The sequence below is a fragment of the Carassius auratus genome, chromosome 35, assembly GCF_003368295.1.
Source record: "Carassius auratus strain Wakin chromosome 35, ASM336829v1, whole genome shotgun sequence".
NCBI lineage: Eukaryota > Metazoa > Chordata > Actinopteri > Cypriniformes > Cyprinidae > Carassius > Carassius auratus.
In genome coordinates this window covers 16,195,621-16,222,616 of record NC_039277.1, presented here as the reverse complement: position 1 = coordinate 16,222,616, position 26,996 = coordinate 16,195,621, and the positions used below count along the sequence as shown (strand labels likewise).

At 36.6% G+C, this 26,996-nt stretch overlaps 4 protein-coding genes across 4 annotated transcripts in view; 1 reads left to right on the top strand and 3 right to left on the bottom strand.

Annotated features, from left to right (window-relative positions):
- LOC113054629 (beta-adrenergic receptor kinase 2) overlaps positions 1 to 3,554 on the bottom strand; it is a 57,313-nt gene extending 53,759 nt beyond the window's left edge. The window contains exon 1 of the mRNA XM_026220294.1: positions 1,434 to 3,554. Coding sequence (XP_026076079.1) covers positions 1,434 to 1,546 — 113 coding nt within the window. The 5' untranslated portion in view covers positions 1,547 to 3,554. The remainder of the gene's footprint in view (positions 1 to 1,433) is intronic.
- Positions 3,555 to 4,800: 1,246 nt separating this feature from the next.
- Positions 4,801 to 8,003, bottom strand: LOC113054630 (beta-crystallin A4-like). The gene is made up of 6 exons (XM_026220295.1): positions 7,916 to 8,003; positions 7,578 to 7,624; positions 7,013 to 7,131; positions 5,462 to 5,603; positions 5,130 to 5,272; positions 4,801 to 5,033 (listed from the first exon to the last, which is right to left on the bottom strand). The coding sequence occupies exons 2-6, from the start codon at positions 7,614 to 7,616 to the stop codon at positions 4,886 to 4,888; spliced, it is 591 nt and encodes a 196-aa protein (XP_026076080.1). The 5' UTR covers positions 7,617 to 7,624; positions 7,916 to 8,003; the 3' UTR covers positions 4,801 to 4,885.
- Positions 8,004 to 10,290: 2,287 nt separating this feature from the next.
- LOC113054628 (beta-crystallin B1-like) lies at positions 10,291 to 12,527 on the top strand. Its single transcript, XM_026220293.1, has 6 exons — positions 10,291 to 10,423; positions 10,668 to 10,814; positions 11,148 to 11,266; positions 11,739 to 11,871; positions 11,951 to 12,093; positions 12,176 to 12,527. The coding sequence occupies exons 2-6, from the start codon at positions 10,689 to 10,691 to the stop codon at positions 12,351 to 12,353; spliced, it is 699 nt and encodes a 232-aa protein (XP_026076078.1). The 5' UTR covers positions 10,291 to 10,423; positions 10,668 to 10,688; the 3' UTR covers positions 12,354 to 12,527.
- Positions 12,528 to 16,544: 4,017 nt separating this feature from the next.
- Positions 16,545 to 18,036, bottom strand: LOC113054627 (claudin-5-like). Its single transcript, XM_026220292.1, has one exon. It carries the CDS (start codon positions 17,882 to 17,884, stop codon positions 17,231 to 17,233), a length of 654 nt encoding a protein of 217 aa, XP_026076077.1. The 5' UTR covers positions 17,885 to 18,036; the 3' UTR covers positions 16,545 to 17,230.
- Positions 18,037 to 26,996: the final 8,960 nt, after the last annotated feature.

Sequence of the window (26,996 nt, the reverse complement as noted above, 5' to 3'; positions counted from 1 at the left end):
TGGGGTAGTAAAAGACAAATAAAATGTGACAGTATAGTCAGGTTATCACTTGTAAAGTTTTAGTACAATGGCCATAAAAATAAAAACTTATAATAATAAAATGAAAAAAAAAAAACAAAAAAAAAATTCAAAAGCACACAAGGGAATCCTCACATGATATCCAAGATTACAGGTACAATGAACTCCAAAGATCATAATTAACAAAATGTTAAGCCTAATTATGTTTAATATAGGTTCACTACTTTTAGATATCACCTGTATTTACTTTCTGAGGGGCAAGTATTGAATATCTAGCTTATGTGAAATGGTTTATGGCGCATGAACTGATTCAATCTGACATAAATGGAAGACAAATACATTTTAATGTAATGATTATTTTAATGAATGATCAACCGGTTGATTATTTCTTTGATTAATTGGACAAAACAATAAAATAAAAAAAATACTAAAATCGTTATTTACAAAGTTGTTATTCCACATGCTGCCCAATGATGTCCTCCAAATAATGTGCTTTTTAAAGGCAATCAAAACAAATAGTGAATATATTTGGTCTGTGCAGAATAAAAGGGGGTTAACATGTAAATGTATTGCTTAACATTTGAAAGAAGAAGTTAAAAACCCTAAATTAAAATAGATAATCAAGACAAAACAAAACAACTAAAAGTTGGTACGAGGTAGAAGAAACACATTCACCATCTGAACATATTACATTTATCTGCTTCGACGTTCAAGGTCTAACGATTTAGAACAGTCACACGAAACCCCAACAAAGGGGATTTGTATGTCTTATTGAGTGTGCAAGCACAAATGTGAAGGCAATGTCAGAATTTCGACCAAATCTACAGGTGATAAGAGCCATTGATTCACACGGGGGAATTTTCCCAGCAGGCCTCAGTAACTGCTGAACAACCCCAAAGACACTAAACACAGCACAAAATGTGTGACATTGGCCTTTTAACACAATAATTAGGATTTAGCCAACGCTTACAAAATGTACTGAAGTGTTACCAAGACAGCACTAGTCAGTACTTTGATACTGTCCGGGCCTAATTATCATATTCATACCATCGTATTTACATGGTACTCTGATGTAATCAAATAGCACTACTGAGCTATATCTCCAAAAATAAACACAAGTATCTTATCTTAAAATACTCTGTTGTTTTTTCGTAAGCGAAAGAAAGCAGTAACAGCAAATCCTGTGTGTAGTTAACGTTAACGTTACATGAGAGGCCATTGCTGAGGATGGTGACAGGGAATCTCTAACTAACACTTAAAATCGTTTATTTAACACCAAATTACACGAATATTCAGTCAAAATGCAGTGGAAATGATTAACTCGAAATTTTGACATGTTAAGCCGCCACTCCACGACAATACTGAGCGTAAGGTGTGTGAATTAACTGTCTGACAGTCGTTTCGCTTAACGTTACCTGGGTTCGGGAAGGATGATTTTCTTGCTCGCGCGGGCCGCTGGAGTCGATTTGCTCTTCTCCATCGCCATCAGGTAGCTGACATCGGCGAGAACCGCTTCGAGGTCCGCCATCTTCAAGCCCTCTGGGTCGAACCGAGTCGTTAACGGTACCAGAACCAGCCGTGAGGAAGAGGAGGAGAACGTGTGAAGAGACGGTGATGTTGCGCGCGGGCGGGCAGGAGAACTCAGCACGAGACGAGCGCGGGAGCTGTCGTGGTGATGATGATGAGCGACAGAGGCGCGAACATCTATTCCAGCCCTTTTAATTAATTATTTATTTATTATTATCATCGGGTTTCCCCCCTCAGAAATCAACCATAGTGGCTGAAAATACACGACGAAGAAAAAAAAAATACTAAATGGAAATCTGTTGCTTATCCATGAAGCAACATCACCATCGGGTCCACTGGAGTTGCAGAAATGGCTTCTTGTTTCAAAGAGGACGAATATATGTGCTTGGCATCACCTCAAAATCCGGAAATTTCCAAAATAATAACTCTAGATGGTGATAACGAAAATATCGATTAATCGAGCCCCCCATCCAGAACCGAGTCCATTTGATTGTGTTTTACGTTAACAACCTAACGTTACCTGCCTCTTGCAAATTCATTTGAGCCACCGTCTGTGCAGAAGTATGGAAATAACGGGATGGTTAACTACAAATACACGCAAGCTGGCCAGTCGGTGTCACAAATAGATGATACTCAAATCAAAACGACGATGCAATCCCGTTTAAAGCAACAAGATATAGAACCTAGGTCGTAAATGAGCGGATAAGACGATCTCCTTAAGGCATTAAAATAAAGCAAGCAAGACAGCTCACTGGAAAACAGGACAAATCACCAGTGCATGAAAATGGACGACTAGTGTTTTTCCCAGTTGAATCACATTAACCCGTTGACAGCACGCAAACATATGATGAGGGCAACATGTAACCTCCTCTTCTTAAAAGGCGGAAAGATGGTGGAAATCTGAAGCCCAATTGTTGGAGAACCATAAATAATGTCTATCGATGCGACCCGGGCAGCTGGATTGTTTCCTGAACATCCAAAAATGCGAGGCAAAACGCATTCAAGATCCAAACAGCATATGCATGTGTAATATCACAAACTAATCCCCATTTTTGTGGTTCGATGGTTGAGATCTGCCTCTTGCTGATCCAAGCTGGCTGTCTTGATCTTATAAGTCAATTAAAGGGCCAGAATTAAACTAGATGAGTTTTGACGAGGCAAGTCCTTTGCCATGTGCAGCGCAATGCAGTTTTCCTCTTAAACTGGATTTGCTTGCTCGTCAATTTATTTATATAATGAGAGGTGTGCTCTGAGCAACAAACGGCTGAGATATTGCGCTACAGATGAGAGGGGGGCGCTAGAAAAGGAAATAAGCAAATGTGAACGAAAGCAATCCGAGTTTCCCTTTTCTAAAAAGAAATGTCGCGATGGTGCCACAAAATGTGGTCAGATGAAACTGCAAGTCAGGGACATATATCAAAAACACAGCTACTGTGATTTTGTCGTAAATAATAAAGAGTTCACCCTGAAATCTCTTCGCTAACGTTAGAGCTTGCGGAACTTCTTATGCACGGGCTGTGCGTCTCAATCTCGAGCTTACAAGAACGAAACTCTCGAGTTTCGAAAGAAAAACAAAACAACGGGACTTTCAACCCCAATACGCTTCGTTCAGGGGTTTCAAATGTACTTTTCTCCAAAAGACATCTGATTTAGATTGTTCGATGTTACTACCGAGAGAAACCACTCTTTTCTTTTCCATCCGTGTTTGGGTCGCAGATCCAAGTCTTCATCTCTTCCGACATCGCTCAACAAAAACACTATATCCGTCCACATAAAACACTCCAGTCCGATTCCTCTCAGGCCCTCCGGGAGAGACTGCTTCCTGAGGTTTCCCTACGGTTAATCCAAATGGGAATACACGACTATTTTCTTGTTTTAGTGCTCGTGTGTGAGCTGAGCCCCACTGCGCGTCGTGAAGTGAAATTCAGGCTCTTCTGAGAACTGCACTTCCTGCCAGCGGCCGAGTCGACGCAAAAACCCGGCGATGGAGTCACAAAACAAGGAACTGGAACATTTTTGAGGAGATGGAGCTGGACTCCAGTAAGGTAAAGTCTTTGAGGTGTGTGTAGTCTTGATTTCATTTACATTTTATTTAATGATACTTTTATACGAAACAAGTTGTTTTAGTACCATCTTCTTATATTTCTTTTAACTTTTCATTTTATTTAACTGATTTACGCAAAGCACGCGAAACTATGACGCCTACTAAGGCGAAGGTTTACGTTACGCATATTAAATAGATCCTGCTGACGTTGCCTAGTAACCTTCCTGAAGCGCCCAGTCACGTTACTTCATTAATATTCATTAGTCAAACCTTCTCCATAGAAGGACTTTTAATTCGCCGTCTGAATAGCGCCCACTCACTTTTCAGCAAATCAGACATCCAGGCGTACTGGACCGCGTCACATTACGTGATTAATATTCATAACCCATGGATACATCATAGTAGGAAAGTCTAGCGGCTGCGCCATGTTATCTAAGTAAAAATCGTTGTGTAAGCGCATACCACCTCTTTTATCAATAATACATCTGCAAAAAGCATAGTGCATTTTTTTTCTAGTTTGTGCTTCTCCTTTCAATTTTGATTTAATCTGACAAACTTATATTTTAAACCCACTTCTAGGAACAAGTTGAGTCATGTTATGGACCATCTTTATTCTCCAAAGAGTTCTGAAATTTTCTCTCTCATTATCCTGAATATTTTACTGCATGCTTTTCTTATTTGTGATGATTTGGATTGTCGGTGTATTGCCCCCTCTGGCTGAAAACGGATGAAAGTGCATTTTATTTCCTAGGGACAGTTCATCCATATACTAATTTTCTGTCATCATTTACTTGTTTTCTTTGTTCTGTTGAACATGAAAGAAGATTTTCTGAGGAATGTTGGAAACCAAATAGTTGATGGGAGCAACTTACTTTCATATGGGGGGGAAAAAAGCTATGGAAGTCAATGGCTACCATCAGCTGATTGGTTACCAACCTTCTTTAAAACATCTCATTTTGTGTTCAGTAGAAAAAAAGAGATTCCTGCAGATTTGCAACGGCATGAGGGTAAAGAAATGATGATAGAGTTTACATTTTTGGATTAACTATCCCTCTAAAAAGTAAAAAAAAAAAAAAAGTTACATCAATTTGTAATAAAATGCACACCGTTCTTTTTTATTTGTTTGAAAGTGTCCAAAATTCCTCACTGTTGTTTCAAGGTTTTATTAAATGCATTTTGTTTTTGGACACAGATTTATAACAGGAGGTTAGTGAGGTTTAGGAAAGACAGTTTATTTAGCATCGGGCAGAAAGGGGCATGAGAGTTTTTGCAAGGAGAGGGGCGAGGAGAAATCGGTTACTGCTGGATACGGCGGATGGACTGGATCTGAGGGGTCTGGCAGTGGGAGCCAAACTCCTTGTAGTATTTGTACTCCCCACAGTGGCGGTCACACTCCATGATGTACTGGTATCCACGGTAACCGGGGAACTGGTAGCACACGAACCTGTCATGTGCGGATCGAAGAACACACAGTGGAGATGAAAAAAAGTGAAAGGATAAATGATACAGAAGTGACAGAAGAACCCAAACAGATACTCACGCTCCGGACTGAACACGCATAGAGCCCACTTCATTGTTGCACCATCCCATAGCCTGAAGAGAAGGGTAGTCATCACTGAGCTCTCCCTTGCGGCCCAGGTAGTTCTCCCTCTCATAGATGGTCATTCTGCACTCCCTGTGGTTCTGGGTGCAATTATATCAAACGTAATGTCAACCAATGAGCATTTTTCCAATGCAAACCAAAATTTATAGTTATAATACAATTTAATTGCAATCAAAAACAAATTATTGTGAATATTGTTAAAGAAAACCAATGCAAAATAGTCAGATAAGGAAGGTTGGTGATATGGTTTTAAAGCCTTGGGAACTTACAGAACAGGAAATGGGTCTAAAGGAGGTCATTCTCTCGATGTGGTAAGCATTGCTTCCTCCAAAGGCATCGCACTGAGGGTACTCGCCACGCTCCAGCACAAACTGGTGACCCTGGTAATTTGAGTGCTCATAGCCCACCCACCTGAAGACAAACATAGGTTAAACATAGTAGCTGAAATTTAAATACAAAAAATCTTTTTAGTTACTCAAAATAAAACTGGAATTCAATTTTAATATTAGATCAAAATACTTGGCCTTGGCAACTAACTAAAATAAAATAACTTACAAAAACTGTACAAAGAAATAAATGAAAGCTAAAAAAAAAACACTAACAAAAATGACAAAATCACATTACAAAATGATGGTAAAATGAAAACGGGGAAATAAAAGTGAATGCAAAATATATAAACACAATATTATACACTATTATACAGAATTTAACTCACTATTTAACTCAGAAATGGTTAAATTTAACAAATAATTAAGTTACACATAAACTATATAAAGTAAATATGACATTTTTGATATAGAAAGACTGATATAGTATTTATTTTAAAACATACTCCAATAATCGTATAAAAGATGTTTTTACAATTGAAAAATCATTCTTCACAGTGTTGTTAACTAAAATTACAACTATTAAAATGGTTACTGTTCACTGAAATAAAGTACAATATAAAATTTGATTAAAAGAACTTCGAAAATTAGAAATGCCTTGTAACATAACTTTAAGTGCTAAAATAACTAAAACTGAACTGAAAAAGATCATTTAAATCTACAATGAAAAAAAAAATGACAAAAGCACACTACAAAATTGTTAAAACAAGCTAAAATACAAATATAAATATAAAAGCAAATGCATGACATTTATCAATATTTTAATTGAATATATAATTAAAAATGGTGAAGGATTTACTCAAAACTTGCTAGTAAATATCCCAATAATTGGCATGTCACTCGAATAAATACATGATTTTGAAGTAGAAAAACTAAAATAATATTTTCTTGTAAACATATTCCAATAACCTTTGTTTTATTTAAATTTTCAAAAAATCAGTTTTTACAGTGTACTAAATCAACACCATGGCCTCAGTTCGTGGACAAGCACATGAATGTTTCATTACAGACCGTCCTCATACATCAAAACATGTTCTTAAGTGACCTGTCTGTTCTAATTAAGGTTACATAAATAAAAGGCCACACGGAATAAGGATACGCTTGTTAAACAAAACCCCTGCTGACCAAGAATCGCGATTACTATTGCTCCGACTAAGGGTAAGTGATTTTAACAAACCATTAGCCCCAACTTCTGCCACTAAACCAGCACTGTTTGTGATATGACACGACTGCTACCTCAAACTGAGCAGACAGACTTGAGACACACTGATCTCTATAACATCTAAGCCTAAACTCATGTTTTATAGCTTTATAGCCTATATTTTTTGTGAGAGTAAAGGGTCAGGACATGGAGTCACAGCTAATGGAGCTAATTGGCACAAACCACAGGAATTACATAAACTATCAGACAAAGAGTTTGGAGAAAAGACTCACGCTCCGCTCTCCACTCTCAATGAGCGCACGCTCTCGAAACCAAACTCCATGACATTGCAGCACTCGGAGGTGAACTCATGGTGACGACCCTGGAAACACTCCTCGTCGTACACGATGATCTGGAAGACAGAGGTTGGGCACCTTTAAAGATTTCAAGGGCACAACTAAAGACTGGCATGTTGGGGGAAAAGGCCAAATGGGATGTGAAGCACTATAAAAGAAACAGTGTTAATCAACCCCAGCGGTTACATACTAGGAATTATACTATCAAAACCTTCCAGATAACAACATTCATGGTGCACTTGCAATCATTATACAGTATTTCCAGACTTATGTAAGATTCTCTGGAAAACAACAACTTTTTTTGGAGATCGTGTTGAGTGTTTCTGAAACATTTGCAAAGAACACACTGAAATGCACATTAAAATGAAAGACAATTGAAATAGTATCTTCTCTATGATATATATATATATATATATATATATATATATATATATATATATATATATATATATATATATTTGTAAAATGTTCTCTAATAAAAAAAACTATTTTTACAGCATACCTTCCAATGGCCAGAGAACTTGGTGCAATGGTGAGTCATCTCGTTGGCTTGAAAACAAAGAGCAAGTTGGTACAAACAGTTACAAATAGTTACAGATTAAACATATAATTAGTCTATAAACTTTACTAAAGATAATAGTGATAACAAACCAACACCCCTCTGAATAAATGAGACTTTACATCCGCACGGTTTGACTATGTGCTCTGGTTTTGAGTCATTCTCAAGTAATCGGACCAAACAGGAAGGCCGCTCTAAAAGAAGCCGAGGCCTGTGGTGGTTTAAGACATATGAGGGTGATGGGGGGACAGACAACGGGCCCGTAGCGGAGAAGAACTCACCTCGCTTCGATGCCCTTGGGACGTCCTGATGTGAGAGTGAAAGCTGGGCATGTGCATGTACCCTTTTAAAGCCTCCCCTGGCAAAGGGCCCAGTAAAAGCCCCGGCTCAGCAGCGAGGGAGGGGCCTGCCATTGTCCAGGTGACAAAGGAGGGGTTAAACCTATACAGCTGGAGAAGTGCAAACGCCACACTATGCCCGCCTGGATCCAGGTCCGGGCCCTCGGACCTGGACACACGCGAGTCACACGAACATACGTGTTAAAGACTGACACGGATCTGAGACAGTGCATGTGCAGGGAAAGATGCTGCTGGCCTTGGACACATTCCATATATGACGCTTTTGTTTTGGTTCTGTGAATGCATTGAAAATAATGATTGACAGAAGGCGAGGTCTACAGTGATGCTATGAAGATGTCATACACGTACAGTAAATACCATAATAAAAGATACTAAATTATTCAACAGTCTTATCATTTACACAATAAATTATTTAGCTTTTGCACAATAATATAGGCTAATGTTTTAAAATAACCCCTTTTTGTGGCCCAGAATAATTAAGTAAATCAAAATTATTGATAACCTTTAAAATGTGTTGAGGAAAATAATTTATTTTGGTCTCAATTTTGTTTTATAGTTTGGAGATGTAAAAAGCAAAGAAAAAAAACAGTTACATGCATTAAACAAAAAAAATTAAACATTGATTAATCATCTTCACCTGTATATTATCTATTGCAGGGGTATTATTTATTTCTTCTCATGAACCTCTATGACCTAAATTAATTACTTAAAATTAATTTATTCCTGTGATGTAAAGCTGTATTTTCAGCATCATTACTCCAGTCTTCAGTGTCACATGATCTTCAGAAATCATTTTAATATGCTGATTTTCTGCTCAAGGAACGTTTCTTATTATTGTAATAATATTGAAAACTGCTGTGCTGCTTAATATGTTTTTGGAAACAGCATTTATTTTATTATATAAATCTTTTGTAACATTATAAATATCTTTACTCCCACTTTTGATACATTTAATGTGTTCCTGCTAAATAGAAGCATTAATTTCTTTAAAATAAACATCTTACTGAGCCCAAACATTTGAATGCTATTATATATTATTGCTATATTTTACATTTAAATGGACATGCATTTTTATTTATTTACTTATTTATTTAAATAGTTTATTTATTTAACTGTCATAGTCTCACAAACCCTCTACAGTTCCATCTCCAACCCCAAGGGAAACCCTGGCAGATTTTTTTTTTTTTTTTTTTTTATGCTTTAATCAATAAATACATAGGTCTGGCCTTCATAAACATTCCAGGAATGTAATCTAAAATTTAAAAATAAAATAAATAATAACTGACTGTGATAAAACAACTGTAATGATAATCATTATAATAATACATTAAATTCATAGCACATTCCAAACATAAAAAGCAAGCAAAACAAATTCACGTCAGAATATAAAAACATTTATTTATATACAGAAAGATAAAAACTGTAAAAGGCTGTAAAACTGTTTACAGGCTGCTCTTTATTTATCACTCTGCTTTCAAAGGTTATTGCTAATCACTGAGTGAGTCAGCGAGGAGAGGCTCTCAAAAGATACACTGCAGTTGTTACAGGGATATTGCAGCATTTATTTTAGAAGATTGTAGCCACATATCTCATACCACATGTTCAGAGAGCACCTGTAAGACTGTGCAACTCCATGTGGGATCCTTCTGTTGCATAACAAGCTCATTCAGCGTCTGCTGTCACACAAGCACGACCTAAAAGATTGAAAATGTAATATTAAGCCTAAAAATCATGAGAATCTGAATGACTGGCATCAAACCGTTATCAGATGTCAGATATGGATTCTTAGGGCCAACATTTTGTAGCAATAATAATAATAATAATAATAATAATAATAATGCATTATATATTAAAAATAGAGATTCAAATATAAACATTACAAGCTCTCTAATATTAAGCAATAATAATAATAATTATTATTATTATTATTATTATTAATTAAACATAATATATTTTATATATATATATATTAAAAATAAATATTTTAGAATATTCAAATAGATAAAAATAAAAAAAAAACGTAAATATATATTAATTAGATCGCAGTGTAACTCAAACGTCAATGTGTATTTCTTGTCAAACTCAAAGTCCGTGGGCATGTTAGAGAGCAGATGGATTAGGATCACGTGACCTCTGACCTGCATGCGTACCTCTCGTCCATATGTAGCCTATAGCATAGAGAGCAGGCTAAAGGGGAAAGTGCCATTGTCAGGGCTTTCCATTGACAGTAAAATGCTTACGGGCGCTGCAGGGAGAGCCTTCTGGGCTATGCGATGACCCTGTGCTTTGGCACAGGCAAAGTCTGATGACGGTGTGTTTCTATTGTACGCCGAGCGCCTCTGTACTCCCCTTGCCAGGGTATAAAAGTTACAGCACTGGTCAAAGGGGCCAGCACGAGCCAGCCAACCCAGCACAGCTGTACTCAAGCAGGTAAGAGTCCAGGTAAAACGGATACAGCTAAAGCTGAATCCCTTCACTATCTCACAGATGTAGTAGGGAATTGCCCTGGATTCACTTGTTTTTCAGAGACTGGAATCATTTTCAAATGTGAAGCCCAAACCCTACCATCCCTAACATTCAGCCCCTGTCCCACAACACCAGTCTCATATGGATATTTTGGAATATACACACCAAGCCTCATGACATTTTCGCACCTTTTGCTCTTTTCTCACAGACATTCTTGAACCCCTTCATCATGTCTCAGACCGCCAAGTCCGCCACCAACCAGGGCGCTGATGCCAAGGACAAGGGAGCTCCCGCCCCTGCCGCCACCAGCAAGGCTTCCAAGACCGGAGACCCCGGATTCATGGGTAACTACAAAGTAAGTACCTGCATTCAACTGGTTTTAATGAGCGGATTTTGTCAGACAAACTACCTACAGACACTGTAATTAGCATAAAATATTTTTAAATCCATGGGAACTTTCTATTGCACTAATGGTTATTTATAATGAAATTTTTTTTTATTTTGATTTGTAAAATTTGTTCAAACTAAGAAAATAAATGGTTTTAAGAAGGTTCTTTGGAGAACTCAAAATGTTTCTTCTATTGCATCATTGCAGTTTTATTTGTAGATTACCCACAAAGACCAGATAAAGTGTGAAATGAAGAAACTAAGTAGGAAACCCAGTCATGGACTACTTCTTCTCTTGCAGATCTTCCTGTTCGACCAGGAGAACTTCCAGGGCAGGATGATGGAGGTCCAGAATGAGTGCATGAACGTCTGTGAACGCGGAATGGACAGAGTCCGCAGTATCATTGTTGAGTGCGGCCCGTAAGTCACCGATCAGTGGATATGATCTAATGTGGATGGGAAAAACACTGAGATACTTTTAGTTTTTATTAGAATATTGAATTAGATTTTTTTTTTTTTAATTACAATTTTTTAACAGTTTTAGTAATTTTGTTTTGCTTTGTCATTTTCATTAATTTTTTATTTATTTATTATTATTTTGTATTTAAGTTTTATATATATTTCTGGCATTTTTTAATCTAAATGAAAATGATACTTTTTTCAAATATTTTATTTATTTCAGTTAAAGTTTTATTATATTTCAAGTGCCGAGAATGTATTTTCACAGTTTCAGTTTTAGTGTTACATAACTATAATAAGTCTAAACTTGTTGATACCATCCATTTTCCTCCTTACTCATGCTGTCATCCCTCCGTCCCTCTTTTTTTTCTCTCGCCCACGTGTTGCCATCCACTGTCTGGTATGCATCTGTCCCTGCTGTCCATGTCTTCAGCTTTGTTGCCTTCGAGCAGACTAACTTCCGTGGTGAGATGTTCATCCTGGAGAAGGGCGAGTATCCTCGCTGGGACACCTGGTCAAACAGCTACCGCAGTGATTGTCTCATGTCCCTCAGACCCATCCGCATGGTAGGACACTCGGGAGGGCGTCGCAACTCATCCTTATTGAATTCAAATGCATGTTGCTAATTGGTCCAAATGTGTACAGGACCCCATGGAGCACAAGATCTGCCTGTTTGAGCTGTCCGACTTCCAGGGCAACAAGATGGAGATCCAGGAGGATGACGTGCCAACCCTGTGGGCGCATGGCTTCTGTGACAGAGTGGGCAGCGTGAGGGTCCCCGGTGGAGCGTGAGTACCAAATCAAAACCTCAGTTAACAGCTAAAAGCAATACTATCCCATGTTTTACACACTCTTTTCGTCTTTTTGAAGTTGGGTGGGATACCAGTACCCCGGTTACAGAGGCTACCAGTATCTGTTTGAGTGCGGCGACTACAGACACTACAACGAGTTTTGTGCCTTCCAGCCTCAGATTCAGTCCATGCGCCGTGTGAGGGACATGCAGTTCCACCAGCGCGGCTGCTTCAATCTGACCGCCGCTAAACAGTGAACTCACCCCGCTGCGGTCCTGTAGCATAGCGACTAGCCTTCTCATGGCTTTTTATCCCAATACCTCCCCCTTTTCTCTGACTCCTCCACCTTCCCCAGAATAGATTCATTTAAATTGTCCCAGACATCTAACTGACTTTTTATGATGCCAATAATAAACATGTTTTGGAAAAACAAAAAAGCTGATTTCTTTTGTTATTCCTTCCTGAGAATATCTAATCTTTTATGATTAATCTGTAACATTAAAGCACATAAAGGGGTGATTTAAATTTTTTCCTTTCTCTTTGGAGTGTTGCATGAAGAAGATCTGTATAGTTGTAAAGTTTAAAGTCTCAAATCAAAAGAGATAGTCTTTATCAAAGTTTAGACTCTGCCACGCCCCTAAAACAGCTCATTCAAACACGCCCCCACATGTCTACATCACTATGTGGAAATATTTGCATAATGCCGTCCAAATGTTCACACAACGAAAGAAAGTGTGGTTTCAGTAACTGCAGTTAGTGTTGAAGCAATCATGTCAGGGAGATGCTGTCTGTATCTAGACGAAAGCAAAAGCGCTTTATTTGGTCTTCCAAAAGTAGATGCATTTAGGAATCTTTAAGATTACCAACAACAGAACAGCCGACCGTTTTGTGAACTTAGGAGAGGAGGTACTTCTGACTTTGTGTTTCTGAATCAGCTACTGTATGTTTTATTATTATTTAAATTATTTGCTATTGAATGTTCAGAGTTGTGTGCGTGTGTGTGTGTGTGTGTGTGTGTGTGTGTGTGTGTGTCTGTGAGAGAGAGGGTCACACAGTGGAGTCAGCTGTCTTAACCGTCTGCAGCTTGTGTACCGCAAACACATAGGAGCTTCAACACTGTGTCTGTCACGTGACTCTGTTCCTCTTTTGGGCTTGAACTGATGGTAAAACTAAGGACATTGTTAACTGTCTTTACATTTATTTTGAAATATGAAGCTTGCAATTATGGAAAGGCCGTTACATTTCCGACGAGTGCTTGGAATGTTCAGCCAATCACAAAGCACTAGGTCAGTAGGCCGATCAGAGCAGACTGTGCTTGTCGCAGCCCACTTCTCACAAGGTAAAGATGGCGGAGATATGCAACTTGGGCTAGTTGCATATCTCTGCCATCTTGGATTTCCGGTCTTGCGAGTGTGTGCATAGATATTTCCGGTTAAGCTAAACTCCAATGCAGAGAAGCAGAGAAATCCAAATCTAATCTAACCTAATCTATTATTACTACACTATACATGTTAATTCAAAGTGAAAGTAAATGTGCATGGAGCTTTTAAGCAATTTAAAAGAGAAAGAAAGCAGGAAAAAGATGTAACGCCCTGCCCTTATGGCGATACCCATATTACAGGTTTATTCAGATGTCAATTAACCTGTGGGAAAATTTCCACACACACACACACACACACACACGTTTGTTTTTGTGAAAAGTGGGTTCATCCCATAGATGTAATGGTTTTTATACTGTACAAACTGTATATTCTATGGCCCTACACCAAACCTACACCTAACCCTAACCCTCATAAGAAACTTTGTGCATTTTTACTTTCTCAAAAAAAAAAAAAAAAACTAATTCTGTATGATTTATAAGCGTTTTGAAAAATGGGGACATGGGTTATGTCCTCATAAAGTCACCCTCTCCTTGTAATACCTGTGTCATACCCATGTCATTATACACAGTTGTGTCCTGATATGACACAAAAACAAGAGCACACACACACACACACACACACACACAGACACACACACACACACACACACACACACACACACACACACACACACACACACACACACACACACACACACACATACACACACACACACACACACACACACACACACACACACACACATATATATATATATATATATATATATATATATATATATTGTATATCAATAGATCCTAAGAGTTGCCATGTTTACACCAGTGAGAGCTTCTTTTCATCTTTGTATGATATGAAATGTTGTGCTGAAGATGTGTTTTTTACTTGTTTGTGTGTGTGTGTGGGTGTTCTGCAGGAAGCTGCTATGGCTAAACTGGGTGCATCTGAGGCTGCTACGTTTGTCTCTTCATTACCAGGTAGTCATGCAGTGTTTTGAATGGTAGATATTTTATTTCTAGAAACCCATCATACTGTAGCTGCACTAACATGATTGTTTTGTTGAAATGTGAAGGCAATCCAGGTGCTGGGTTACATCACAGACATGCCTGCTGAGAGACACTACCGTGACGCCCGCATCTCAGGCATCTATGAAAGCACCAGCGAGATCCAGAGATTAGTCATCGCCAACAACATTCTCAAGGAATATCAACAGTAGGAGAGCTGATGTTCATGTCAACTTGCTCTGTGCCTGGTTGGCTGATCTGGTCAGTCACAGATCTCAGGACTGTGTTTCTGTGGCTGGCCACTGAAGATGTATTAACGGTCCTCTATCAGAGATTGAGTGTTTGAAGTGCATTTCCTCATCTGTGCCACAAGAGTGCAGCAGATAGTCTGGATCGTTTGACTTGGTCTCATAAGAGGTCACTGTCTGTAAGGACTCCTTCTCACTGGGTATTTAAATGCATATCCGATTGTACATAGTGAATTGTTATGTTATTTTAAAATAAATGATGATATCAAATTGTAATACTATGATTTATTTAAAGTTGTTTTATTGTAACACCTTATTGATTCCTTTGCAGCAAATGTTCTGATGATATAATTTGGTTTTAATCTTGGTTAGAGGAAAATTGTTCATGGAACACAGTTTAAGGAACTGCTTACATGCACTGGGTCAGGTTCCAGTTTTTTTTTTTTTTTTTTTTTGTGAGAATATGATGCAAACTTAAATAATACACTGCTGAAATTATGAAAAAATTTAAATGGGTTTAAATGGGTTCCGTCTGTTTTGAGATCACGAGTGAAAATGCTTCTGTTTGGTCTAATTTAATACAAAATGCATTAACAGCATACAAATGTGTGAAAATGTAACAAAAAAAAAAAAGTTTGATTAGTGACCTAGAAAAAGAATATAAAATATCTCTTAAATAGTTATCATATTCTATCAATATCACATTTTCAATATCATATATACAGGTTAAGGAGCAAACATTTAATGGTCCTAAGAATAAAATAATAAATGTTTATTTTACTTAAATAATCAGTGTTTAATTCATTTGTTAGTGCATGTTCTTCCTGAGCTTGGGGAAATAAGTGCTTGACCAGATTTGACTTCAGTCCCACGTGCAGCTGGTCTCTAATCTATCGGCCACAGGGGTGAAGAGGCGCCATCATTTCTCGTGTGCCGTTTCTGTCATTACAGAGCGTGTGAGCTTTTTCCGCAGGACTCAGAACTGGGTCAAAAGCCGTATTTCTGAGACCTGAAACAATGCTGATGAGGATAAAGGTCACCGCTCTGACTTTTGATGTCCTTGCTTTAACAATGCCTAAGATCATACTTTGGTATGAAAATTAATTTAAAATAAATAAATAAATAAATTGTAATCAGTGCAAGTTAAGGTTCCCCCCAAACTGAATAAAAAATTTGCTGCTTAAACATGCAGCTTTTCACTTCACAAGATGTATATGAATTGATGAATTGAAGTCATGTGGATCATTGTGATGTTTTTATCAGCTGTTTGAACTCTCATTCTGACGGCACCCATTCACTGCAGAGCATCCACTGGTGAGCAAGTGATGTACTGTAATGATACATTTCTCCAAATCTGTTCTGATGAACTATATTGGGCGACCTGAGGGTGAGTACATTTGGATGAATTCTTCCTTTAACCTGCATTGGTTAAAGTGGGCACCAAAACACACACACAATAAAAAAAATATATTAATGTCGTTGCATTAGATTATTTTGAAAAAGATTGCAAAGACAACTTTTCAAAGCAAACCATTTCACAAAAGGAAAACTAATAATGCATTTTTATTACTATACTTCATATTAGTTTTTTAAGTTTATTGTCAACATATTAGTAATTTAGGGAGTCATTTACTATATTTATTCAGTTCAACTGTAAAAACAAGCAGTTAATGTTGGCTCATTTTAGAAAGAAATCAATAATGCTGTTTTTTTTTTTTTTTTTTTTACAGTTCTTTTATTATTAAAGTGTAAAGTTCAGACACAAAAGAGACGTGCATCATTTGTGTACCATCAAAATTATGCAACAGGACACCGGATTATTACCAACAAACTTTTAATTTATTACTTTGAATATGCACAGATTTACTGAAAAGTAGATTCATACAACTATGTACAATCAGGAGGTTTAGATGATGAAAACTGCAGCGTGGAGTCTAAAGGCAGAACAAGAGGCATTATTCAGTGTCTTATTGAAGCACAGAGCATCAGTTAATGCACTCTCATAAAGCGGAACAAGAACAAGAAATGTAGACATTCCCATCTCCCCCTTAAACCAGAGAGATTAAAATCAAACACAAACAAGTGAGCCGCTGACCCTAATATCATCGGTTAAGACAAAGATACCCGTCTAATACATCTAATACATTCTTATGTATTATTATGACATACTGTTAAAGGAGCTAATATCCTACATAGTTTATACATAGATACAGTCAAAGTTTATAGATTCTGTCAATTGATTATCTGAATGTTTGCTAGATTGGTACAAGACCTGTTGCATTTAAGTGGGAAGCTGACTGCAGTCTGACAATTTTTCATCATTTAAGCTATTTTAAATAATTTTTTCTTTTTTTTAGTAAATACGCACTTTTAATGAATGTGCAATATTTGTACTTAAAAAAACAACAACATTTTGTACACTCTTTTAAAAGAAACAGAGCTGAGTTAAAGCACCATTTTCATATAAATTCGAACCTACTAGTCCATGGTTGAACACTGAGGCTCACACGTAGTTTCGTTTATCATAGTCCCCATTAACTGATGCACTTTTTATAGGTGGAAGTACATATTTGAGAGGATATGAGGTTTTCTCATCATGTGGACGAGAGAAACAAAGAATCACTCCTCCGACCAGAAGCATGGAAGATGCTGCCCATCCGATGTAGAGCGCAGCTCCAATTTCTCTCTTCTTTGAATAAGGCACTTGAGGGTCGTAGAAGTCTGAGATGATGTTATTGGCCATCCAGCACAGAGGCACTAGCACAAACAAGCCTGCGATGATGTATATCACCCCTCCGACGTTGACTACTTTGGCTTTGATGGACTGCTTAGTGATGCAGTTGGTGCACTGAGCGCCGGCGATGGTTATCATCAGAGCCAGGACCCCCAAAACCGCTGAGATGACCGTCAGAGCCCGAGCGGTCTGGAGGTCAGTGGTCAGTGCAAGGACGGAGTCGTGCATTTTACACTGCATCTGACCCGTGCTCTGTACCACGCAGGACATCCACAGCCCGTCCCAGATGTTTTGTGCCACCACGATGTTGCCCTCAATGAAGGCGGACACTTTCCACATGGGCAGCCCACAAGCCACCATCACCAAAAGGGTCCCGGTGACGCTCAAGCCAAGTCCAATAATCTCCAGACATGCAGAAATCATCTTTGCAAAGTTTTTTTTTGCTCTTTCTGTCAGTTTACAAAGATCCTTTGATTTGCTCAAAGCAGGTGTTTAGAGCAGAAGTATCTCTTCATTGCTCGGCAGTGTTGTAGAATGAGATGCAGTGGAAGTTTTCAGCCGTTGTGTGCAGGGAGGATGCTGTTATAGTTCACGCATGACAAAGAGTAGTGGCTCCAGCCAATCAGAGCACAGTGCATCTCCCGACAGCCAATCAGAAGGGAGAGGCACTAGATAAAACTGGATAAGGCCAAACTGCCTACTTCATTCATTCTGGGTTTTCAAAAGTAACGGTAAAAGCAACATACTGGAAGTGCGACTTCCTTGTCCTCCTGCCTGGTATTCTTTAGGAAGAAAAGCATCCTTTACACAAGGGGGCAGGTTTCAGTAAATATTAACAGAATATTGTAGAATATTGAATTATTTTTAAATACAGTTATTTATTTTTTACAGTTATTACTTTTAAAAGTATGTTTACCAAGTTAATTAACTTTTTTTTCATTTAGCTGTTTTAAATTGAATAACAATAAAAAGTTCATTGCAACTGTTAAGAACATATTTCAGACTTTTTTTCTCATGACTGACTTTTAAAATTAAAAAACTCTAATTTTTAAAATTAGAATTAGAGTTAGGATATCTGAAGCTAATCTGAAAATAATCTGTAAAAAATCTAAATTGTCCGGAAAAACAAAAACAAAAAAACAAATGCAATATATAAAGTCGCATTTAACTATTAAATTTTTTATTCCGAGGCAATTTATTTATTTATTTTTCGATTTGTGAGATATAAACTGTGAGAAAACAATCCACAGTTACCTTTAAAAAAATTAAAAAACTAATAAAAAAACTAATACAGAAACCAATTAGATTTAAGTAAAAATGTGACCAACCAATAATAGTCAATGATTCAAACAATGCCATTTACAGGAAATTAAAAACACACAATTTTATTCCATTTAGCATGATGCGTTTCTTTACTTTATGCTGCTTAATTATTAATGAATCCTTTAATGTAAACTTGCGTGATTCGGGTTCATCTACGTGCAGCCTGTCGTGTCATGTGTACAGTCATAACGTATGCTTTGTTGCTTCCTCTGCTAAAGCATGCCGAGGAGTGGAGGAGGAAAAACAGGAAGGGGGTGACCTGTCTCATATTTGTGATTGTGAACGTGCAGCTGCAGAGAAAATGACGGAAGACAATCACGGGACCACCTTAGATACCAAAGACTCCAGAGCCAAACAGATTTTGTTTTGTTCTTGTCTAACTTAACCAATGACTTCAAAATGAAGAACAGAAAGTGCAAAGACAATTTCATACATTTAATTTAACACTTAATTTTTTTATTGATGCTTCTCAATCAGAGAGGTAAATTAAAAAAAAAAAAAAACAGAATAGAACAGCAATTTTATTAACAAAGATCAAAAGTAAATTAGTCAAAAATTATTATTTTCTTACTTCTTTCTTCCTTTATTTTTTTTATGAGACAAGAAGGGTTGCCAAGTAGTGTGAAATTTTTCTATACTACCAAGTATTGTAAATCTGATCTTTTCTGTCTGATTAAGCTGCATCAGGTTGTGCATCCAATGAAAGTAGCTGGGTGGGGAAGGATTTTCCAGTTCAGTAATATAAGACTTTTAACAAATATCAAGCAGAAGCCGAGCACATTTGACTGTGAGGGAGACAAGGAAACTTTTGTGGGGCTGAGTCCATATAATGATACTAGAGGTCATGGTTCAAGATCTAAAATAAAAGAAATTGACTTAAAAAGTGATGCCCAGAAAGAGGTCAATGTTGGGCAAATCCAAAAAGGATGATAAAAAGTAGTTGGAGACTGTTGACACCGAACCCAAAACCAGGGTTCATTCTAAACAATTTGGCCTTTGTCCAATACACTCTATGTATCATTTTGAACTGAATAAGATAAAGATGAGAACAAATAGAGGTGTGTGTACATGACAGTGGGTTGTGAAAACATGATTAAGATCTGATTCCTGAATAAAGATAATAATTTTTGGGAAGACAACTGGAATACTTTGAAACAGGAAAATACATTTAGGAAGGTATAAAATATGGGGGTCTGATACCTTTCATGGGTTTGGATTTGGATGATGAAAGTTTTTGCAGGTTTAAGTCTAAGTTGTAGCGTCAGTGCTTTACTTGATTTATCACCAGACTCATAATAATGGTGTCGTGATTTAAGCAGAAGTAGGGTGGTGGAAAGAAGGTTATATTCAGAGTTGAGTGTTGTGCAGAAATTTGGTCTAGTTTACCAATTTGTTCAGAAAGCTTTTACAACTTCTTAATATAAGAAGAATGATAAATTATTTCTCCACATTAGCATTAGCAGTCTGTTTGTTCCCCTTATCATCAGCCAGCATTTGTGCAATGTTTTGTTCCAATTTTTTATTAGTTTAACTTATTAGATTACAGTTAAATGAACAGTGCTTTCTCACACAAAGCGGTTTTCCCAGAAGTGACAATTTCCAGTGTTAAACTGTCCATTTACTGGACGTCCCAGAGACTTAATTCCATGTAAAGTATTAATTTAAAAGTGTACTCAGTAGATCAGTAGGTCATCCAGTTTTCCAAATTGTGGTTAAAATGCTGAGCACCTTGGCACCTTGCAGCGGCACTAACCATGAATCAAACTGAAGCAGGAAAATCTCTGTTGATTCAGGCTGCTGTTCCTCAAGAGGGTCAGGGTAAAAAAAATTTTGTATGTTTTTTTAAGAATTGTCCACTGGAAGCTTCTTTGGGGAACCAAAATTGGTTATTCTATGGCATTGCTGTGAAAAAAACTTTATTGTTAAGACTGTAAGATCAATTTTAGGAGTGTGTTTAAAATATGATGTACATTACAACAATGACTTGTAAACATTTCTAAGTATATGTTAAAATCAAATAAAAACTTCCTATATCAACAAGCTGAAGACAAATGCACGGTTTCAGTTCTTAATATCAGCTTTTATCCCAACCTCCTTGCTGTTTTGGTGATACATAGACCTGTGAACTGACATTTTGCCTTTAAAAAAAAAACAGGATGCCAGTAATTGTATGCAATGATGACAGAGACAGGCGCTGTCATTGGCTGATTCATGTTTTCTTACTTTATGTGTTTACTGTAAAGTAAACATAGCATGATGATCACTAGACCACACCAAACCTCTAACGTTTACTACTTGTAACTATTTTATTACTCATTGCAGTGGGAACATTTCCCCCCTAGAAACCCAAATGCAATCTATGAAGTCTTCTTATTTAGTGTGGCGTAGATAAGAACTGCTACCTTGTGACCTAAATTGATCGGAAGGGATCTGATAAGAAAATTACCACAGGGAAACAAAAGAGTTTTTTTTTTTTTTTTGATAACGGAGTAATAGAAACACACATTAAAACAGGGTCAGCTAATAACTGTGCTTTTCTGCAATCAGCCCCTCATACGCATGGAAATATAATTAGAAAGAACACAAACAAAGCTGTGTTAATGAAAGGCTGACCTCATATCATGTTCATGCACTAGCCACGGACTTCCCAGCATTCCATCGAGGCGATATGTTTTCTCACATTTAGCGAGAATCTCGACAGACACCTACACCAGAAGCGCACAAAAAACGCTGATGTGCATGTTTTCTGCAGATGTTTCCTCTAGTCTGAGCGGTACACAGAAGCCATGCCAGGTGTCTGGGATCAAACACGTATCCAGTGGGCCTCATCAGTAACATCAGTCAGGATGTGAGCACAGAAACAAAGCGTCAAGTCCTGCTTCTTTGGCAGCAGTCGCAGCAGCTGAATCTCGGCCCGTGGGTGATGAACAGTGAGGCTGAGGTGAGCCACATGGGGACGGATGGAGTTGTATGGTGCGGAAATCCTGTCCTGTCTTATTATTTCCCTCAAGACTATTGTTCTAACATAATGGCGATTCCAACTATGCAATCAACCATTCGTTTTCATATTATCAGATTTTCTTCAAAAATGCTCATGATTGCTTGCAACTGGTTTTACTTATGCTTAATTATTAGTATTTATTATATAAGACCTGAATCAGACAAAAAAGAAAAAAAAAAGAAAAAGGATTTACATTGAAAAGGGACTCAAAATATAAAAATGTATGCATTTAGCAGACGCCTTTATCCAAAGGGATAATTGAACCCAGGGATTGGACCCCCAACCTTGCGCTTGATATGGCAATGCTCTACCAATTGAGCTACAGGAACACTATATCATACTATATAATACCTATGTTAAAACAGTGTTTCGGACTGACTTTAAACTTGACCATTTCTGCCACATAAGAAATAATGCTTTGGTAAATCACAATTATGAGATAAAAAGTCTTGATTATGACTTTTAAATTATGACTTAAATTATGACGTACTAAATTAAAATTGACACAAAAGGTCATGCATATAAGACAATTTTTTAGAAATAAGATAGAAATTTTGACTTTTATAAACTGAATTTATGACGTCATAATTATGAGATAAAAAAATTGACTTTAAGTCATAATTATGACCTTTAAAGCCATAACATCAACTTAGTACATTATCAACTTGTTTGATTTTAGTCTCAAAATTATGACTTTTTGCCATAATTCCAATTTATTTCAAACTTATGACTTGGCATGTTATAATTCTACAAATTATTACAATTTAGCATGCCATAATAAAAACATTTCAAGTCATAATCATGACTTACCAAAGCATGATTTGGAATGAAATGGGCTTCCATATATAACAGCTCACATAGTCTACAGTATTTGAGAAACTTTATTGATTGTGAATCTCTTTTTGTATTTTCGCGTTTGCCACAAATCTCAGCTGTAAGCATGACATCATCTGTAACATGGTGATGTCACTGGTCAGTTTGGAGTAGATTTTATGGAGTCTGAAGTGCAGCAGGACTGACATAACAGAAACGTTTTCTTACAAAATGACTCTTGTTAATAACTGAGTTGTGTGAACATAACCATATTAAGCTCAACATATTCTACTTCTGAACCTACTGAATGTTTGAACTAGAATATTTAGCAGATTGTATTATTATTAATGGATACTGTAATGAATGCATGGTTAAACCCTGAGCTTGGGGAATGCAGGCTGGTGCTTCAAGGTGATTTATGACAAAGGAGGTTTGTTTTAGTCACAATTGCTCATAGGAATAATCGAATGGCAAACTTTAAGAGTCATCGAGTTCCACCCACCCTTCATGAGTCACAGCTTTATTACTAAATGAATTTTATAATGTGTTCCTCGAGTACAGTAATGAAGTTTATATCCAGGTCCAGTTATCACCAGGAAGCAGGTCTGACTGTATCTTGTACATTAATGTTGTCATTTATGAAGAAAATCGAGAGTCAGGTTCTTCATATAGAGCAGTGTTTACAGTCATTGTACAAGTATGACCATCATTTCATCCAATATTCAGCTGGGAATTACTCATTTATGTTCCCAGGGCAAACTGGTTCTAACTGGCCCCTTAAAGTGGAGAAAATTCTCCCAATTGACTCACTGTTTCCTTCTAACTTCCTGAGCCATTTTCCCTATCAATCTTGAGATCAGCCGTCTTCTTTTAGGACTGAGACCACTTCCTGTGTCCATCATAAAGAAACATTCATGGACTGTAAAGCCACTCAGACAACCTTTTAAAAATTATTGCGACATTGCAATTTAAAAAAAAAAAAATCTTCTGTTTCTAGAAAAGTTAGATTTGCTCGAAATTGGATGAGATGACCCTGCAATTTCTTTAATTTTCCTACAAATTTGTGCATTGAGTAAAATGTCGAGAGCAATGTTTGATTTCGAAAAGCAAGTTTGGATGTTCAGTAGCTTATAAAATCACAATTACATTAATGGTTTTAACACAATCGTATTAACCCAATTGTATTCTATTTGCATTTCACCTTCACTCAAACAGCCAAATCCATTGCAATAATTTTTTTTTTTTACTTATATTGTATGGTAGTGCTTAACTAAGCCTAATCCTTATTGCGCTTAAAAAATAAAATAAAAAATAAAATAATAATAATAACAAATAAATAAATAAATAAATAAATAAATAAATAAATAAAACGTTTTTATTTAATTATTTTGATTATTATTTAAAAAAAAAAATTGTATCATTCTCCACTGTACTGCACTTACATTTGTAAAAAAAAAATCATAGCTTTCAGTTTGACTTGGGTTTTATGAGAAAAGAGAGAAACATTTGCCTTAACCCCCACACGTCATTGTACGTCATGAGAGGAGAAACAAGGAAACAGCTTGTACAGAACAATAAACGTTTCCTGCAGTGTACCAGGCATCTTTACCGAGCTGGTGCTAAGCCGCTCGAGCCACCTTTAATGAGCTAGAGTAGGTGCCAGAAAAGCTATTGTGTCATTGCTGTCTATTGGAGGAAGCATTCAGCAAGCTCCTGTGCCCAGTTTGTGACCATGAAGCATCCTGTAGTACATCGAGCACCTTGAGACGAAACAAATAAGAGGCCTCATCGTCACTACAACTGGCACAGATCCACATGTTCTGCGTAGTGCTTATGTACTTTCACCAGGTAACCAGGTTTCATTAAAAGCTAGATGCCAGATAGCAGAACTTTTCGAAACAAAACTTGTTTATGCAAATATGAGTAAGCGTTTCACAGACGTCATTTCAAAACAAGCAGCTTTCTATTGGACAAATTCACGTGATTGGTTCAGAGTGTGAATGTATGGAAGCCCGTTTCTGCAAAGGAATAAAAAAAAATTATATTGTGACTTTTTTTCTCTCACAGTTATAACTTTTTTTTATATCTCATAGTTAGGACTTTGTTTCTCAAAGTCAGAATTTTAAGTGTTAACTCAAGTTGCTTGTTTTCATTTTATTTAAAAAAAACTGTTCTTTTTCTACTTGTTTTCTTTTTATTTATTATTTAAAAATGACCCTCTGACACTAGTATTCTCTATTCTTTTTCTGTCACCTTTTTATTTATTTTAATAAACGTTTTATATATATATATATAAACCTGCTATGTACTGCATTAAACTAACCAAGATATATAGATATAGATTTATATCTCACAATGATGAATTCGTAACCAAATACTTAGTTTACATCCCACAAATTTCAATTTTTTTCTTAATTCTTTAATAAATACATACAAAGTTTTTTTTTTATTCTGTGGTGGAAACAAGCTTCCATATGAATTTACTTCATTGACCAACAGAAAGCTGCTTGGTTTGAAAGTGACTTCTGTGTGAGCTGTGCTTCTTACAACACTACACTATTGACAATATACAACAGACCATTTTTGTTCATGAAATTTTGCTGAAATTACCATAATGTGACTGCACCTTTACACTGAAGGAGGGGCTAGATATCTAGAGATGTAGAGATATATGTAGAGATATCTGTTTTTTTTTTTTTTTTTTTTTTTTTGATGCATGCAATGATAAGCTAAGCAACAATGGTCTTAGCTCTAGGGAAAGATAAAATACTCGCATGAAATAGCATGATTAAATCATAGCCATAACATAATAACATAATCGAGAAACCAAATTGCAAATAAGCAAGGTTATAGAAGAATGAAAGTACAACAACAATACTTGTGTGACTACAAAATAGCTGTACTGTGATTGTTCAGATCTGGAGTGAACTATTAATTGCAAACGCTAATTGTTTGGCTGCTGTCTAATATCCAGCACTGAAGCACAGGAAGGTGACTGTGTGGAGCAGCTGGGTAATTTCACTGCTTCTACACAGGATTTTCCCATCATTGTCTTCCTCCGGTTTGCCCCTGCACTAGTTTGGTCGCATGAGTGATTGCTCTGTTTTTATGATGTTTTTGTTTTGTTGCACCATTGTTTATAACTATCAGCTTTCGTCAGGGCAATAACACAACAGAAACTGTTGATGAGATAACTATAAACTAGACATTATCCAGATTTGACTCTCATTTCTCATTATGCTTTATGGGGCTGTTCTGGCACCAGTGAAAATTGTATCAGATAAACAGGTTTATCGTCAGGACATTAGCAAATAGATTTACATCTTGACTTTTTCATCGCATCAAAAGATGGAATCAAAAATACTTGGTCAGAAATGTCTTTTATAATGTTCCAAAAGATTTCTATTTCATAGTATATTACAGTTTCCATAAAAATATTAAGCAGCACAGCTATTTTAACATTGACAACATCAAATCAGCATTTAAGACCGGAGTAACGATGCTGAAAATTCAGCTTTACCATATAAATTACATCTTAAAATATATTCAAATAAAAGAAAAAACAGCTATTTTAAATTGTACAAATATTTCACAATATCACGGTCTTTACTGTACTTATGATCAAATAAATGCAGCTTTCAAAAACATTTAAAAAATGCAGTTGTGTACTGACTGTACCTGTGGGAAAGAAAAATCAGCTCTTGATACAATTGAGATTAATGTGTTTTCCTGAGAACCCAAATATTGTTCTTCCAAGAATAAGTAATCTATGCTATCAGGAGTTCTGTGATTTATTTCTATTTTTTAGCTCTCCTTGGAAAGATATTTAAAAATGTTTGCATGATTTTAAACAACATAATTGAATAATTTCTCCTGCAAGAGCTACATCTGAGTGATACAATGTTCTCTGAAATAGTAATAAGCCCCATTATTTACAAACTGCACCAGAGGGAAATATTGTGAGCTTTCAGTCAGTCATAGTACAGTGCTGACCTTCTTCCTGATCCCATCAAGTCATCCAAAGTCATTTATATGTAAGGAAAGTCTCCCTGGTTCGGATGTAATGAATCTAGTGGAAAAAGGGTGCTGAAACAACATTATAGATCTGCAGACCTCTTAATGGATCAAAGCAGGCTCTTTTGTTGGAGGACTATACAGTAAGATATCAGTTTTCAAGTTTCCATAGAAATGATCTGACATGTTTCTCATGCATTTAGTTTGACCAAATCCTCTGTAATGAAGCAATGGCTAACTCAAGCCCATTTTACTGGACGGCCCAAAACTCACAAACTTAAAAACTGAGAAAAGTTAAAATAGTTTTATAAATTATAGAAGATGACATTTATCAATTAAGGCTATGTTTTGAAAATAAAAAGCCAGCAGTTTCTGAAAGCAAAT

Excerpts from the sequence above, each read along its gene's own strand:
- LOC113054628 (XM_026220293.1), top strand. The coding sequence starts at position 10,689 with ATGTCTCAGACCGCCAAGTCCGCCACCAACCAGGGCGCTGATGCCAAG. Across the intron at positions 10,815-11,147 it reads GATTCATGGGTAACTACAAA|ATCTTCCTGTTCGACCAGGA; the intron begins GTAAGTACCTGC and ends CTTCTCTTGCAG. Across the intron at positions 12,094-12,175 it reads GTGAGGGTCCCCGGTGGAGC|TTGGGTGGGATACCAGTACC; the intron begins GTGAGTACCAAA and ends GTCTTTTTGAAG.
- LOC113054627 (XM_026220292.1), bottom strand. The coding sequence starts at position 17,884 with ATGATTTCTGCATGTCTGGAGATTATTGGACTTGGCTTGAGCGTCACC.
- LOC113054630 (XM_026220295.1), bottom strand. The coding sequence starts at position 7,616 with ATGACTCACCATTGCACCAAGTTCTCTGGCCATTGGAAG. Across the intron at positions 5,273-5,461 it reads TTAGACCCATTTCCTGTTCT|AACCACAGGGAGTGCAGAAT; the intron begins GTAAGTTCCCAA and ends AATTGCACCCAG. Across the intron at positions 5,034-5,129 it reads ATGCGTGTTCAGTCCGGAGC|GTTCGTGTGCTACCAGTTCC; the intron begins GTGAGTATCTGT and ends CGCACATGACAG.